An 18,114-nucleotide genomic window follows, 5' to 3' on the forward strand; every position below is an offset into this window, starting at 1 on the left:
ATTTCTGTTTGTTTCTCATCTCCTCTCTTCTTCCCTTACCAGCAAGTTTCAGAAGCACTGAAATGTGTTGTGTGTTTTGTTTATCTTTCTGTCTTCCATAATGCCTGGCACTGGGTCTTCTAAGTGGTAGGTGCACAATAAATATACATTATACATAAGTGTATATTGGAAGAATATGGGGAACTGGATTATAGCGAAATGTTTCCAAATGCCCAACACATTATATATGTACTAAACAAGTATTTCATTTTTTTTAAAGGTTTTATTTATTTATTTGACAGAGAGAGAGCACAGGCAGGGGGAGGAGCAGGCAGAGGGAGAGGGAGAAGCAGGCTCCCCACAGAGCAGGGAATGCCCGATGTGGGCCTCAATCCCAGGACCCCAGGGTCATGACCTGAGCTAAAGGCAGTCGCTTAACCAACTGAGCCACGCAGGTGACCCTAAACAAGTATTTATTGAATTCATTTATCCTGTTTTTAAAGATCCACAGAGTAGGAAAAGAATTAACGAAACAAGATGGGATCGGGAGGAAGACAAACCATAAGAGACTCTTAATCTCACAAAACAGAGGGTTGCCAGGGGGACGGGGGTAGGGAGAGGGTGGTGGGGTTATGGACTTTGGGGAGGGTATGTGCTATGGTGAGTGCTGTGAAGTGTAAACCTGGTGATTCACAGACCTGTACCCCTGGGGCTAATAATACATTATATGTTAATTTAAAATTTAAAAAAAATTTTAAAAAGATCCACAGATATAGTCTCATAAAATGACAGTTTTCATGTGTCTTCCATGTAAATGTAGTTGTAAAGAATACTAATTCTCTCTTGAGGTGAATGTAAGTGGTTTGATCTGGATTTCTATTTTCCCCTTTCTTTTACTTATTCAATTTAAACACTTGGCATATTAGTTATCTATTGCTAAATAACAAGCCATTCCTAAATATAGTGGTGCTTAAAAAAACTATTTATATATACCCAATTCTGTGGGTTGGCAATTTGGGAGAGACTTCCCTGGGATGGCTTTTCTCTCCATGTGGTAATACTGGCTTACACCTGTGTTGGTGGTCAGTTGGTAAGTTAGTTGGGGCTGGCTGGTCCCAGATGGCCTTACTCACCTCTCTGGTGGTTGGTTAAAATGAAGCAAGTGGGCCATGTTCATCAAGCAGACTAGCCCCTGCTTCTTCCCACAGCAGTTGGATTCCAGAGAAGAGAGGGCAGTGTTCAATGCACAAGCACTTTCCAAGCCTCTGCTTGTGTCACATTTGCTAATGTCCCAGTGGCCATAGAAGGTCACATTGAGGGGCGCCTAGGTGGCTCAGTGGGTTAAAGCCTCTGCCTTTGGCTTGGGTCATGATCCCAGGGTCCTCGGATCGAGCCCTGAATTGGGCTTTCTGCTCAGCGGGGATCCTGCTTCCCCCTCTCTCTCTGCCTGCCTCTCTGCCTACTTGTGGTCCCTATTTGTCAAATAAATAAATAAATAAATAAATAAATAAATAAAATCTTTAGGAAAAAAAAGAAAAGAAAGTCACATTGATAAGCCCAGAGTCAATCTGAGAGGCCACTACACAGGGGTATAGATTCATTGAGGGTTCTTACTGTAATGATCTGTCACATTTGAGTAGTAAGGTATGCTTCTTAGGGAGAGAGATATTCAGATAATATTTAAAGAATGTCTTAAATATTCATAATAACCACAAGAAATGATAACATTAATAATAAATAACTGTTTACTAGGGACTTATTATGGCCAGACATTGAACAATGCAATTTAAAAACATTATCTCTAGACTTTATAGCAATTCATAGGTAAGAATTAAATCCCTGATTAACCAGTGAGAAAAGAGAGGTTCATATATGTTAAGTAATTTGCCCAATGTCCACAGCTAGAACGTGGCTTAAAATTGTCACGTAATTCATAGGTGGATTACTCTGGGGCCCTATTTCCAGAGTACATGGATCAGAAGGCCCCACCATACCTATTAGGTGTAGGCGCTGATGTAGCAGTGAACGAGACAATTGGAGTTTCCACTTGATGGCCCTATAAAATGGACTACCATTATTTATTAAGAGGGTTCGCCTACTACAGTTCTGTAGCTTAACTTGCAATACCCTTTGTAACCCTTTCTACCTTTATTTCCTATTGTAGTCCCAAGAATATTCATTACTTTAGTTCGGCCTGCTTAAATTAGGCCCACTTAGACTTAAATTTACTGACCAACAGATGTGTGTATTTTGATTTCTGAATCATTACTCATACCCTTTCTTTCTCCTGCCAGTTGGTATTTGTCTTCCAGTTTTTCTATGGCATCTTTCCTTGTCATTTCCTGCCTCAGAGGATTTACTCTAGATTCATAAAGCCCCATCGATCCAACTCAGCCAATTTAGCACCTGACTTAGATACGATCTTCTGTTGTTACTATTATCATTATGCATCTTATCTCATGTCTTGATTATAATTACCTAGAAAGCAAGATCTATCTGGTTTTTCCTGCCCAATCTCCCAAAACAGAGTAGATTCTTACTATGTACTTACTGATGAATTTTATATATGGTACATAATGTGGAGGAAGTTTTCAGCTATATATCTGGGAACAAGAGCCTATCGAGAAAGAAATTTTACCATGGAGTTTATTTCCTTTTGGCAACAGTTGCTAGAGATTTCATTTTAGTTTGAATCCAAGCATTACATGGCCCTAATACTCTGTTTTGATAATGGGTAAACCTTTTCTGTTAGCAGAAAAGTACATACATAAATGCACAGATAAGGTTTTTATATTTGCCCTTGTTGCTTCTCTTTGTCTTAAATAATAGATAAAAAGCCAGAAGCCATTGTCAACCATTCCAACTCTGAAAGCAAGAGTATTATCACGGAACAGATACCACCACCAGCTCAGAATACCTTCTCTGCCTCTTCAGCTAGGAGAGTGAGTATTTTGGAACTTATTTGAATATTATATTTCTCCTACTATGGTTACATACAGTTTGAAAGGCCTTAAAGATGCACTCTTAATATAATATAGATACATCTTGCCTATCCTTGTCTGCTTAGTCTGCCGTAACAAAATACCACCAACCAGATGGCTTTAAACAATACAAATGTATTTCTCACAATTCTGGAGACTGGGATGTCCAAGATCACAGAGCTAACTGAGTCAGTTCCTAGTGAGGTCTCTCTTCCTAGTGTGCAGATGGCTACCTTGTCTCCAAATATTATAGTCATATTGGGCAGAGCTTCAAAGTATGGATTTGGGGGGGTGTGCAACCATTGCATTATAACATTGCCCACAAAAGCTACAAATCCAGCACCAAATTTGGCTACAGTGTGTTTAAATAACATAGGATATAGTGACCTGGGACCAAAGAATTTTGTCCATTGCTTATTTTCTTCATATCTAAGGCTAAGTAAGGTAAGTATATGTAAAGTTCAGACTGGGTTAGGAGGATAGCTAGCATTCAGTATTAATTGATTCAATGACTTACGTCCTTTTTTTACTTCTTGTTTAAAATTTTACTTTCATAAATAAAGTCTTGTCAGTACTCATCATAATGTGTAGAGAGCAGAGGTAGAAAGAACTTTTCAAAATACCAGAGACACCTCCTCCTGCAATTCAGCCCAGACCTCTAAGAAGCTATAGGCTTCTAGGCAGTGAGATGGAGTTGAATAATGACCTTGCTCTGCAAAGGATACAGTTAGTTTTGAGATTAAGAATTGATCTGAGTTCTTGGGAAGGAAGTTGTCCAAAACCCTATGGTTTTGTAGACACTAACTTACACCGATCTTAGTGCCTCATGAATGGAAAAGACAGGACTATGGTATCATTGTGGAGATGGGGAAGCAAAGGCCTGGCTGCTTGTTTATTCCCATGAGCATCGCTTTGAATCTGTAGCGATGTCTCCGACAGAGCCCAGACCTCCCTCCTTACCCAGGCATATAGCTCTACCTCACATATTCCCACTGCTTCTAAGTGTGACTAGACTTCTTGATTTCTTTTAATTTATTTTATTTCTTGTTTTTTTTTTTTAAAGAGAGAGAGTGTGTGCGTGACTCCCAGAATCGGGGTGGATTAGAAAGAGCTGGAGGGAGTACATAAATATATCCATTCAGGGACTAAGTAAAAGAGAAAGTCTAAGTGTGAGCTGGAGATGAGTGATTTAGTGTCTCTATTGCATTTTTCACTCCACCAGGCAGTAAAGGTGGCCTGATAACCTGGAGAAAGACCAAAGCCATCTTGCAGAGGTCCCCCAGGTCCCAGGCATGGATCATTGACTGCCGTTCGAAAGAGCAGCTACTTCAGACCAGTGTTTGGGCCTAACACTAGTCTATGATGTTTTCTGTGGTTTATGGCAAAATGAGATGAAGACAATGTAAGCTTTTCAGAAAGCTCTCTTTTCTGAGGTTAAAATGTTCTTCTTTTTTTAATGAAATGATAGTGATGGAAATGATAAGCAAGTGTTTGAAAGATGTTGTCCTGGCAAAATCTAGACAGATGGCAATTCTGTGACTTCTGCCATTTTTCTTCTTTTTTAATTTTGCTGCTTGGTGAGATCTGAAACACTTGGAACTGCTACCCAAGATCAAATAAACTATTTTCTTGAAATAAGCAATTAGAATTTGAGTGGAGTGAGTTTTAGATTTTTTTTTTTTTTTTTTTGAAAGAAAGAGATCACAAGTAGGCAGAGAAAGACAGGGAGAAGCAGGCTCCCCGCTGAGCAGAGAGCCCCAGGATCCTGAGACCATGACCTGAGCTGAAGGCAGAGGCTTAACCCACTGAGCCACCCAGGTGCCCCAAGTTTTAGTATTTTTATTACTGTTAACTTAAATTGGCTTACCACAGCCTTACCACAGTACCTTAAAACATATTTATACATTGCCTCATCTGTGTTTTCTAGTCTTCACATGTTATAAGGAGGAATTAAGCTTATTATCACCATTTTACAGGTGAGCATGTTGAGACCTAGGGAAGTAAAATGTCCCATTTTCAGTTACACAGTCAAGCAAGAGAAGATGTTTTTACTAGAACGTGGATCTCCTGGTGTTCTAGGTCAGTACTCATTGCTAAGAGAGCAAACAGTGTTTAATTTCTCAGAGAGCAACTCTGTCAGTAGGAGCACTGTGTTAAGAATCTGAGGCTATTTCTGGCTCAGGGAGAAAGGGAGCCTTGAGCAGTTACTAGCATCTGCCAGGTGAGGAAGGGAACATTGGCAGAAAGCCTGCCATGTGTTTGTTCTTGTACTGCCCGATACTGCCTCGCTGAACTTAGTTAAGTGTGGGAAAAGGCAAATAGGCTGAAAAGAATCATCAGGACCTTTTTTTATTCCTCCTTTTCTTTTCTTTGCTTCTTCCCTTGTAGTTCTCCTCCAGCCTTTTTAACAAGCCGGAAGAGCCCAGAGATGAATCTCCTTCTTCGTGGAGACTGGGACTCAGAAAAACTGGCAGCCACAACATGCTGAGTGAGGTGGCCAATTCTAGGGAGGCTCTGAGGGACCGAGGCTCCTCCATCCACCGGTCGTCATCAAGCCCTCGGATTTCTGCCCTGCTGGACAGCAAAGATAAGGTGAAGTTTAGGCAGGGTGTGGGGGAGTTCCTAGGCAGTTCCCTTCTGTGGAAATTCAGTCTCAGAGCAAAGGAAAGTGTGTTCTAGTCCCTGGTTTGATTTTGGGAGTACAAAGTCTTTAAAGGGAGATGGCACATCAGTAGTTTAATCAGTTAGTGATTTGCTTGCTATTACTACTTGGCCAAAAAAGAAAAACCCTTTACCTTTTGGCATAGTTTATGTTTGTTCTTCCTTACCCTCCTTACCTAGGGCAAATTAATTAATTAATTAATTAAATCAGAAACAGGAAGATTTGGGTATGGCCTAAGTTTCCCTTGAACCAATACCAGTAATTTATTCTTTCAGTGTTTGGAAGCAAAGTTCCTTAGCTGGACTTTTTTTTTTTTTTTTTTTTTTTTTTTTTAGATTTTATTTATTTATTTGACACACAGAGAGAGAAATCACAAGCAGGCAGAGAGGCAGGCAGAGAGAGGGGGGGAAGCAGGCTCTCTACTGAGCAGAGAGCCCAATGTGGGACTCGATTCCAGGACCCTGAGATCATGACCTGAGCCAAAGGCAGAGGCTTAACCCACTGAGCCACCCAGGCACCCTGGACTTTTGATCCTAATGAAGCTCAGGCAAATTAGCACTTAGGAAAATCATGTTTCAGTGCCTCATTTTTTTCATGACTAGATGTATGATCAGGCTTACTTCACAAACCCCTCATCCATGTAATCATCCAAGATCAGTGCATTGTTATTTCTTAACTTTTGGTTCTAGGTTTTCTAGAGCTCACCTGATGCCCTTCTCCGGGGTCAAGTCTGCCCTGTAACCATAGTGCCCTTGCTCAGGATTATATTTCTGGAGATCCTGAAGGAGAGAAAGCCTATTAGTTGGATGAACTCTGCAGCATGAAGCTGCATTTCAAAGGGAAGATGGGCTGGGGAAGAAATAAGGCTTATTTCATGAAGAACTTTCGAGTGGAGCTTTCTGTTTGTGGCTTTCAAAGGCTCCGTCTCTCTTGGCAGCTGCTGCTTTGTGTCATTTGTGCTGCTGTTTTCCCTTTTTTGATCATCTTGGCTTTTCCCGTGAGAATTATTTCCCTACATTTTGGTTTTTAATGGAGGAAATGTAGGAATCAGCCTTTGGAAGGTAACCTTTTGTAATACCAGTCAAACCAAAATTGGTATTGGATCAGGAAATAAGATGATATAGGTGTATCGCTGTCTGCTTTTTCACCCAGAACGTTACACTGTGTCAGTATTGTACCTTCTCTGTGCTTCACTTGTTTTGATTTTACAGGAGAGAGAAAACAAAAGCTATTTTAGTTCGCTAGCCCCCCGGAGGCTCAGCAGCACAAGCGACATTGAAGAAAAGGAGAACAGGTAATCCGAATACAGGCCAGAAGATGGTCCTCTAGGGGCAGGTGCCCCTGGCCCATTATGGATTGTTTATCCCTTCTGCTTAGAGCTCCTCCCAGCCCCAGCCCTAGCTCTTGTGCTTTGCCAGTTCTTCACCCTTCATGCTTTCCCTTCAGCTTGGGTGTTACTGTCTTTAGGAAGTCTTCCCAGACCCTTCCAAGGGTGAATTTGTTTAGTATACCAACAGGCTCTGTGAAGGTAGGGTCTGTATCTGTCTGGTTTCTCAGGGACCCCTAGTACCTAGCACACGACCTACTCCATAGTAGATAAAAAGATAGTGTTGTTTAATTAGTGATTAACTTCTAATGTGTATGTACATAAAATTTCAAGTCTTCCTCATCAGTGAAAATGAATGTGAGGATTTTGAGATACTGCTGCATCTCAGGCAGAGCCTGAATGAGAGCTTGCTTTTCCTTCTTTTTTATTTTATTTTATTTATTTGACAGAGATCACATGTAGGCAGAGAGGCAGACAGTGAGAGAGAGAGGGAAATAGGCTTCCTGCTGAGCAGAACCCGATGCAGGACTCGATCCCAGGACCCTGAGATCATGACCTTAGCCAAAGGCAGCAGCTTAACTGACCAAGCCACCCAGGCACCCGAGAACCTTCGTTTTCAAGGTGTGGTCTTCCCACTCAGCAGCACTGGTATCACCTGGAAGCATGTTAGAAATGCAGAATCTCAGGCCCCACCTCAGACCTGCTGAATTAGAACTTGCATTTTAACAAAATTCTCTAGGTCATTCTAATGCACATTGAAGTTTGAGGACTGTTATGGAGAGCTGCAGCTTTGGTCGCAAAGGCCCTGAGTGAACAGTTGTGAATTAGAAATCCTACAACTGCCCTTTCCTGGATGGCTTTTATTTATAACACTAAGTAAACTTCCAGCATGTTCTTCTCTTTTCCTCTTTAGTTACCTCTTTCCCTTGTGACAGACTTCCTCATCTTCCCCATCATCCTCTTCTCTGCTTACTTAGGAACAATCTGTTGATTTTGTAAAGCCCTTTAAAGGAGAAACAAAAGTGAGTTCTTATTACCAAAGAATTGGAGACCTTTGATACAAGGATTTGGTACCTATTGAAGTTAGTTGGCTTTGAAGCTGATAAAAGAAAGCAGGCAGTTGTAATACTTGACCCATCCTTTGTGTATATAGAAAACAGGTTCATATAAAACTAAGCATCGCTCGAAAAGTGTTTCTATTTCTTTAGCCATATTATAGTTCCTGTCCCTGGCTCTTCTCTCCCCGTTTGGAGTGTTTTTGTTTGTTTGTTTGTTTTGTTTTGTTTCATTTTTTTATTATTTACTTGCAACAGAGAGAATGTGAGTCGGGGGGGGGGGTAGGGGCGGGGCAGAGGGGGAAGCAGACTCCCCGCTGATCAGAGAGCCTGATGTGGGGCTCAGTCCCAGGACCCTGAGACCTGAGCCAAAGGTCTCTGGGTCTCTGACCCAGGACCTGAGCCAAAGGCAGACACTTAACCAACTGAGCCACCCAGGCAACCCTCCCAGTTTGCATTGTATCATGGACAAAACTGGTGGCAGGAATCAGTGCTTTGTTTTATTTTTCTTCCGTGCCTCTCCAGAGAATCAGCTGTTAATCTAGTGAGGAGTGGTTCGTACACACGGCAGCTGTGGAGGGATGAAGCAAAGGGAAGTGAAACTCCACAGACAGTTGCTCCTTCTACCTATGTATCAACCTACTTGAAAAGGTACCAGGTTCCACGCGGCGGGAGATGATTTTTCTTCACTCTGGTTATGGGTGTATGGGTAATAATTGCATGCCATTTTATATCCAATTAGCACCACAAAAATGAATCAAAAATGAATTACTTTTAGATTTCTTGGGAGTAACATCTTGACTAATTTTAAATTAACATTTATTTTTCTAACTGAAGTAAAGTAAGCTAATTCCAAATTCTCACCACAGACAGATCCGAATTTATACTCTTCCTTCTCAGTCCTATTAAAATCTTCAACTGGAAGTGACTTCTAGTAATCCCCGAGCAGGACTGAATCTAAATCACCTTTGTCCAGTAGCTAGTTTTCCTTTTTCTAAAACTTGAGTAGTTCTCATCTCAAGTTACATTTTTATGGGGAGGAAGGGAGGGACCCTATAGGGTGGTGAGGGGGTTGGGTAATGGGGACAGTTTTGAATTGCATTAAAGAAGTTTCATATTGAAGCCTGTTAATTTAGGGACTTGAGTTGTTGTTTTTTTTTATGACTTTAATGGCCCTCAGATCCATCAAGATGTGAAACTCGCAAGTTTGGTGCAGAGAAGGTACATGGGTTTCCTTCCCCTTTTCTCATTTATATATTCTCTTTTCTGCCATTATTTTCTTTGCCATGTACCAGCCAGCAAGCAAAGCACCTTTGCCAGAGCCATTAAGCTGTAAGATACACTTAAGTAGTGTTTTGATTTGAACTTTGCTGCTGATGTGGAAGAGTCTGGCTCTCATTGCTCACTGTGAATTCTTTCTTCACTTTGATTTACTCAACCCCTCCAGCTGCCTCTTCATGCCATGGGCTTCATCATTAGGTTTTATGGATGATTGGTTGGCTGCCCGAGAAACAGCCTTTTGCCATAAAATATGTGTTTGGGTTTAAAACTTATTTCCACTGGATTGAAGGAATCTTGTCAACTAGTTAATGTCAGAACGTGGGAACTAGCGAGCTATAAAACAAACAGCCACTGTGGCCTTTGGATGGTCTTCAGTTCTACAGGGGTAGTGGGTAGTTCAGTGATCTCACTAACACTTCATTATATATACAAACTCGGTGTTTTTGGCTCAATGAAGCTATTACTTACCTGTCTTCAGGGCTAAGGTCTTAGTCTGTCTAGATACATCATTACCTCTTATGGTTGTATCCAAGACCAAGAAAACTTTTCTAAGAAAGTAACATTCTAGATCTAGGAAAGAGAGAAAACCACATTTAAATTCCATGTATGTTGTTACATTGTGGTGGGGTTGTTCTTTTTCACCATCCAGATCATTAACACATGGGTTGAGGGAGTAGCATCTGGATAGATAGATAGATACAGTTGGCATAATTATGGTAAACAGAGGAGAAAGGGACTGTTTCTGTTTAGGGTGGAAAGCATGCTTAATTATGAGTTGAAAGATCCACAACTTGCTTCATGCTTTGGATTTCCAAACCTCTGTCACCCTTAAAGCATTTTTTTATTATACAAAATCTCATTTTATGATCTTTTCAAAAGGGAAGAATTGTATGCTATTGCTATTTAAAAAAGAAAGTGTGAGAAGATACGTGACCATCTTGGGCTCCACCAGTCCTCAACAAACTTTCCATTTTCTTCTAGTTCATCTCTTGTCCTTGGGCAGAAATTTCTTTCCTGTGTCCCAGTAAAATGAATTTTTACCAAAGAAGGCTTCATAGTTTGTCTTGGTCACCTCTGCTTGTGTCTCATTACTATAATAGTCAAGACTTTTTAAAAAAAAAATTCTAATCCAAATAATTTTTTGCTTCAATTGAGATGGTTCTTACTTATCTTCATTTGAAACAAAGGAAAGTTACCTTCTATTGCCCATGCAGTATTATGTTCTAGACTTAAAACCTTGAATCCTCCCAAGACACATGTTAGGCTAAGTAACCACAATTCTCAGAGACTTTTTTTTTCCCCCCACAGAGCTTTTTTATTCTTCTCCACTCTTTAATTTTAAATTGCTACTCCAAAACCTCTCCAAATTCTTGGTCTTACTTTAGCTTCTGCACTGCTACTTCTGTATCAGGTAGACATTTGGGGTTGCATGATTTTTTGCCTTGGGGTTTGTTGGAAATTACTTTTTCTAATGAAATTATTCTCTTTGCTAATATTTCGTAGCCCCTCTTCTGTTCCTATATACTACTCTTCTGCTTTCTCTTATTGCATATCATCTCTCCTCCATGTTCCTTCACTCTTTTGGATGATTGACAGATGCCTGCTTGCTGCCAGTGACACAGCTCTAGCTGGAGTTGATCACTCACTCCACTTCCCAGTTGCCGTACCCTCTCTTTGGTCTACATTCCTTTTAAATGCACAGTCTTGGGGGGGAAGGTGGTGCTGGGAAATGGTGGGTGAGCAGCATGTCCTGAAGAAAGTGACTGTGTGCTGTTTTGCAGTGCTTCATTTGGTAGAAGTAGTGACCCCACAAGTCCCTACATTTCAGCCAATCGCAATCCATCTGCTACCTCACCCATTACCATTGGTTCATCTACCTCTCGGGGCAGCAAGTGGCAACCTGCCTCTTCTTGCCCTGCACCAATCAGTGCAAACACTACTGCATCTGTACACCATGGCAGGTAAGGCTTCTTGGGGCCATTTGAGTTACAGTCATCGAAACTCATGCCTCTAGATGCACATATGAAATTCGAACCAAAGGGACTTTGGCACTGGGGATACAAGTTTGAATTCTTTGTGAAAATGTCCGTGATTTAACAAGGATGTTTTGTTTGGACTTGTATTAGCCACTCAGCAGTTGCTCATTGGGTATATATATATCTTGGTACTTGGTGTTTAGGCATCAACTTAAAATGACTTCTGTTGTGTGATTCCTGTGTAAGGGTCATCCTATTATGGGAAAACACATATTAAAAATATCCCCATACTTCACTTACATTAATTTTCCAGTAATTGTGAGTAGGAATCTTTTCTACTTACTCTTTTTTTCAGAGTATGAGATACAAACCCGAATCAGAAGAAAAGCTAACTCTTGTTCCAAAAGCTTCCTATAGCTTTCTAAAAATTCCTAGTCAATGAGAGAATTTTGCTGGAAACACTGTGGGAGGGAAGAGATTTGTGTTTGTCTGAATTTGTCTAGATTTGTGATATTCCTGGGGCAATGGTGTCTAGTCTGCCTAAGGGGTAGCATCAGGGTAGCATGGGCAAGGCTTCATTGTGAAAGTGCAACAGAACTTCAGCTGTGGTTTTGACTATGGCTTTTGACTGTATGTATGGTCAGAGATCTTTTTTACTTTGGGGTATGGCAAAGGGACCCCTTTTTGGGGGTTTGTTTCTAGAACTGACACAAAGAAAATGAAAAATAATGATGATAGTGTTGCTTGTTGCTGCAAGAACACTTGCTTATGGTAGTGCTTGATTGATTTTTGTCCATTTATTAGATTTCTTTCCTTAAAATAACTGGTGAGCATTGGTTGGCTCAGAGGGATAGCCTCGGGTTGGATTTATTATTAATAATACTATATAATTATGTAGAAATTTATTAGACCCTCACATAATTCATCTGCACAGGCATAGTAAATATTATATCATAGATAAAGAAACTGAAACACAGAGAGTTTACTTGCTTAAGTATTAAGAGCTAAGACTAGGGAGAAATAGTAATGGCTGCCATTTGTTGAACCCTATCATGTGCCAAGCATTGGCTTAGGTAATTACAAAAATTTCATGAGCAATTGGTTTACTCCCATATAGCAGTAAATCTAAATAATTAAGGTTAAAATATGATAAAGGTTTATCTTGTTTTCTCTCACTTAAGAAGGTCCAGCAATAGCCAGGGCTGGCACCATAGCTTTGAAGTCATTAAAGAATCCTGGATCCTAATGTCTTTCTGCTTCACAGTCCTTAAATCATGCTTCCATTTCCATGGGTTGCCTCATGGCACAAAACAGCTGTTGAAGCTCTAGGAGTCATAACTGCATTCTAGGCAGGAAGAAGGAAGAAAGGGAGAAATACACAAAGAGGGAAGGCCTCTGAACGGAAGTTTCCCCCAAAGCACCAATTTCTACTGATGTCTCACTGGCTACCTCTAGCAGCCAGGAAGACTTTGGGAAATGTGAATTTTTTTTTTTTTAAAGATTTTATTTATTTATTTGACAGAGATCACAAGTAGGCAGAGAGGCAGGCAGAGAGAGAGAGGAGGAAGCAGACTCCCCGCTGAGCAGAGAGCCCGATGCGGGACTCGATCCCAGGACCCTGAGATCATGACCTGAGCCGAAGGCAGCGGCTTAACCCACTGAGCCACCCAGGCGCCCGAAAATGTGAATTTTTAACTAAGTACAATGCTGGCCTCAATAAAGTCTGGGTTCTGTTAGGAAGAAAAGGAAAATGAATATGGGTCAGGCAACTCGCTATCTCAGGCACACGTACATTGTTTATAAAGAGGCCTCCAGTATATGAAGTACCATTTTAATTTTATAGACATGGAAAGTGAGACCCAAAACCTATTCATCTGCTCAAGGTCACATATCTAGTAAGGAATCGAGGTAGAGTTTGAACCTAGATTTTTCCATGTCAGAGATCCTGTTTAACTATTTTGTTTCCACTGAGCTTATGTTTTGTTTTTGTCAATACTAAGTATTTGCCAATACTAAGTGTTCTTCATAAATTATTTTATTTAATTATCACAAGAGCCCTGGATTTTATGGTATCATTATTCCCATTTTACAGATGAAGAGACTAGAGAGGTTAACTTGGCTGCAATGTAACACCAGTGGTTCCAGAGCCTCTGACGCCTGCTTTGGAGCTTTTCCTATTCTGGCAATCATTTTTTTTTTTTTTAAAGATTTTATTTATTTATTAGAGAGAGAAGGTGTGTGCAAACAGGAGGAGCAGCAGGCAGAGAAAGAAGTAGGCTTCCCACTGAGCAAGGAGCCCACAATGGGACTCAATCCCAGGTTATGACCTGAGCTGAAGGCAGACACTTAACTGGCTGAGCTACCCAGGCGTCCCTTCCTACTCTGCTCTAATATTCTACTTGTAAAATCGTATCACACATCCAAATAATAGTTCAAGTCCTATTCTGTAATTCAGTAAAATAAAATCCTTGGCATTTCTACAGCAGAAAAAAATCACAGAGAGAACAAAACATGTTACTAACCTAAAAAGAATGTCAGGTAAGATTTTGATAAATGTAATTCTTTATAGCTTTGTTGCTGGGTAATTATATTGGTATGTCCTATAGACTTATACATCTTGTAAGTCTGAGGAATTTAATTTCACCTTTTTTCTGAGTCATTAATTGCTTCTGGGGAAGTGGCTTGTGTTTTTTAGATATCTCTTCAGAACTGTTCTATTTTTATATTTGCATCTAGGTACCCTGTTTAGATTTTTACAATCTGATTATTGCTTTCAAGCTTATTCTAATGATGTAATTATTTGAAAATGAGCTTATAGCTACTTATAAGCATTTCTGGTAATTGTGAGTAGGTGAAAAAAAAACAGATTTTTAGCATTCTTTATTTTCATTGCTTTTCCCATCTCTGTGAATATCAATTTTGGATCTCTGTTACCCCAGCAACAAGCTGTGACATCACAAATGATAGCTTTTTGGGTGGAGAGCCAATGGTTGCTCTCAACTCTTTGTTAAGAAACAAAGATCTTGTTTTCATGTAAATGAGTTTAATTATACAGCTTGCTGTTGGAAAGTCTGCAGTTAAGGTTACATATAGAATCTTAATAGTTTTTGTTTCGGTGGCTCATGTATACACTTAAGGATACAGGCAGTCAGGCCATTTGGTTAAATAGAGAGCAGTTGCTGAGCTAGGTGAGAAAGAACTAGACATATTGAGGTTGTATTTATCACATATATCTGGAATCCAAGAAGATGGTCATCTAATCTAGGCTGAGGACTACCACAGACTCCAACTGTCAAGAATTAAGGGGCAGGTGGAGATTAATATCGTAAGTGACTTTAGTGTTGTTTTCATGTGTGTGGAGAGGCCCTGCCTCTGTGTGTGCGTGTGTGTGGAGACCAGATGGTACTCAGGAATCATTTAAAGCACTCTTGCATATGTTACTATCTTCTTGTGCCATAGCTAATTTTTAAAAAAAATTTTAATCTTAAAAAATAATTCATGAAATAGAACTCTTTGGGCAGAGGATATCATATTAAATGTATAATCATACTGTTCTAAGATTTAAGAGCTCAGAATTGAAAAAACCAGTCAACCAGCAAATAAAATCTGAGCCAGAAGAGTCTCTAGTTAAACTTATCTCAAACCCTCTGTCTGTGTGCTGCTAGTGCTTTGTTATGTAGCATGCCTGACCATTCTCTTTCTGCTTGTGTTTTTGTGTGTTGGGTTTCAGGACTCCTTACAAATCCCAGGCTGACTCAACAACAGAGAAAACAGTAGACAATGTCTCTTCTAGCACCCCGCTCTGTGTGATCACTAATCGCCCTCCACCTAGCACTGCCAATGGGGTTACAACTGCCACTCAGCTCTCCACTCCTGGAACAGACTCCTCTGTGGAAGCCCGGGACAGGAGGAGGTATGTTCTGTACTGATTGCATTTGCGGGATTCTGCTTTGAGGTAGGATAAAGGAGTGGGTGTGAAGTCTTTCCCCCAATCCCAAATATATTTGTGAAAGTAGATCTTTATATTACAGTTTGGGTTTTCTATTTCGCCTCTGGGAGACTTTTGATGGAGCTCTTAATTATTTCTGATTATTTAACATAGATACTTATTCTGTTACGAATATAGGCATGTCTGTTTTCCACTTATCTTATAAAAGAAATCAGGGTCAGGCATGTTTCCCCCATTTTGTGATGGAGAACCTGAAGCACGGAGAAGGATCTTTTCTTTTGTTCTGAGGAGTCGATGAAGACTTTTTCGGCAGCAAAGAAAAGCAGTATCATGAAAAAGACTCCGAGAAATAAAGCTAGGATATCATTTTAATTCGTAAAAAAATACCAGAAAAAGAACTCAATAGTATATGATGATATGGTGGAACGGTAGGGACTGGTTACTGTACAATTTCTTCCAAGAAAAATTAGGAGAGAGCAGTCATATGTAGCACAGGAGAGGTTTAAGGTAGACGCTAAGAAGAACTTTCTGATAGCATTAGGAGATCTTGGAAAACGTGACCAAGAAAAATGGGACATTTTCCTCCACTTGAAAAAGTGGAAAAAATAGAATGCCCTCCATTTGGCTGTTTCAGATCTACTTAAAAACTGAAGCCATACTTATCCCTTTTTTAAGACTGGAAAAAGAAGTGAAATCTTATCAAAATTTAAATTTCCGTCTGGCTTCATTTTCTTTTGAATATCCAAAGGAAGAAGATTTTATGTTTGTGGGTGTGTGTATATGTGTAATAAATCAAGAAGTCTTATCATCTGTAAGAATAACGAGTTAAACTTTTTAGATGTTTGTTTATTGTAAAGACAGTTCGAAGAATAAAATTCTGAGAAGTTGAAGAGAGATGTTAAGTGAGTTGAAGAATAATGTTTTTCTTCTTCCTTTCTTTTCCTTTCTTTTAATTCCTTCCTTTCTTTTTTCATTTCTTTATATAAAAATAGAAGGAAGTCAGTTTCCTGGGCTAACACATTATAGAGCGTCATCTTTTCATTGGTTTCCAGCTAAGGAAATTTTAATTAATCAGTCTTGAATATTTAATGTTTATATATTTAATAGCTCAGATGGAATTAAGGTATTATTAGTTTCATCTAGGAACTAAATGCAAAATTAATTTTTTTCTGAATATTAGGTGAAAAAAAACTCCCTTTAAAAAAATGCTTCTGGGCTGAGGCAAGTAAAATGAGTTAAATTCATCATTAAGATCATGATCCCTGAAAGGATGGCTAAATCAGGCTTCTTATCAAACTGCATTATTAAATACTCATTGTATGCACCATTATTTAGAGAAACCTAGAGAGAGAGTTACTGTCTTCTGGGATTTTTATAACCTACAAACAAAATATAGTGCCTGCTACAGATTGTAATTTTGTTTTAGAAGTTTTACTTAAGCCACAAATATTTATTGGTTACATACTGTGTACCATATATTGTCACTAGGACATAATTCCTCAAGAAGCAGCAAATATAAGAATAGAAGAATTATATCAAAACATCACTGAATTAAATGAATGTGGTGTATCAAGGTAAGTGCATTTTTAGAATGGTGCAAGATAATAGGGAGATATAGCTATTTATTAGATAGCAAATAATCTTTATTAGACAAATAAGGTAATGGCACAAGATAAATAAGGAGATATTACATAAAGAGCTGTTGGACTCAGTCACCAGCATTCATTCTGTTCAAAATTTTATTGAGCATCGGCCATTGCAAAGTACTATGATGAACCTCGGTAATGCAGCAGTGAATGAGAAAAACAGTCTCAGCTCTTGGCAAACATATATGGTAGTGAAGAAAAACAAACACTAAATAATGTGATATATACTGTGAAGAAGTAGTATGAGTTGTTATGACCAAAGATCTGCCTACAGAAGACTTCCTTTCTCCTGTAGGATCGGAGAAGGTTATCTCAAGAGGATGATACTCCAAGTGTAAAGGGCAAATAACAGCTGGGAGAAGGGGATGAACATTCCTGCCAAAAATGTGACTGTTGAAAAGCCACTAAGGTGGAAAGGTGCTTGATCCTTTGGAGAATTTGGGGGGGAAAAAAAAGATTTTATTTTTTTGACAGAGAGAGACACAACGATCTAGAGAACACAAGCAGGGAGAGCAAGAGAGGGAGAAGCAGGCTTCCCGCTGAGCAGGGAGCCCAGTGCAGGGCTCCATCCCAGGACCGTGGGATCAGGACCTCAGCCAAAGGCAGACGCTTAACAACTGAGCCACTCAGGCCCCTCCTCTGGAGAATTTGAGAGATGTTGTGGCTTTGGGGTAGAGAGTTAGGGAAAGAGCAGTCTAAGGCGAGGCTTGAGGAACAAATAGGAGCTATATAATGCAAAGTCTTAGAGCCAAGGACAAAGATTGTGGATATATATGTTAAGAACCATGATGAGCTACTGGGAACATTTATTAAACAGCTTTATAAAGATGTAATTTATATACCATATAATTTAAGGTGTACAGTTCAGTCATTTGGGGTATATTCACAGATATGTGCAGTGATTACCACAGTCAATTTTAGGACATTGTCATCATCTTAAAAAGAAATCCCATACCTACCTTTCATTATTGGCCCTCTTGCTCCCACCCCCATCTCCCCATTCCCTAGACCTCAGCAACCACTGATCTACTTGCTGTTTCTATGGAATTGCCTATTCTGGACATTTCATATAAATGGAATCAATATGTGGTCTTTGTGACTGACTTCTTTCTCTTCGAATAATGTTTTCAAGGTTCATCCATGCAGTAGCATGTATCGGCGCTTTATTCTTTTTTATGGCCAAACACTATTCCATTATGTGGATATACTGCATTTTCTTTGCCATTCATAAGTTGGTGGACATTTGGGTTCTTTCCAC

General features: G+C 39.7%; 1 protein-coding gene across 6 annotated transcripts in view; it reads left to right on the forward strand.

The window, feature by feature from the left end:
- Positions 1–18,114, forward strand: part of PPP1R12B (protein phosphatase 1 regulatory subunit 12B) — a 215,933-nt gene that overhangs the window by 79,202 nt on the left and 118,617 nt on the right. For 4 of the 6 annotated variants that reach the window (XM_059413108.1, XM_059413106.1, XM_059413107.1 and 1 more), the window contains exons 9-14: positions 2,809–2,921; positions 5,349–5,552; positions 6,834–6,916; positions 8,530–8,655; positions 11,067–11,246; positions 14,992–15,174. In XM_059413108.1, coding sequence (XP_059269091.1) covers positions 2,809–2,921; positions 5,349–5,552; positions 6,834–6,916; positions 8,530–8,655; positions 11,067–11,246; positions 14,992–15,174 — 889 coding nt within the window. Of the gene's footprint in view, positions 1–2,808; positions 2,922–5,348; positions 5,553–6,833; positions 6,917–8,529; positions 8,656–9,184; positions 9,226–11,066; positions 11,247–14,991; positions 15,175–18,114 lie in introns of those variants that run through there. The other 2 variants (XM_059413112.1, XM_059413109.1) reach the window with 2 other exon arrangements.

The sequence above is a fragment of the Mustela nigripes genome, chromosome 10 (genome assembly GCF_022355385.1).
Source record: "Mustela nigripes isolate SB6536 chromosome 10, MUSNIG.SB6536, whole genome shotgun sequence".
Taxonomy (NCBI): Eukaryota; Metazoa; Chordata; class Mammalia; order Carnivora; family Mustelidae; genus Mustela; species Mustela nigripes.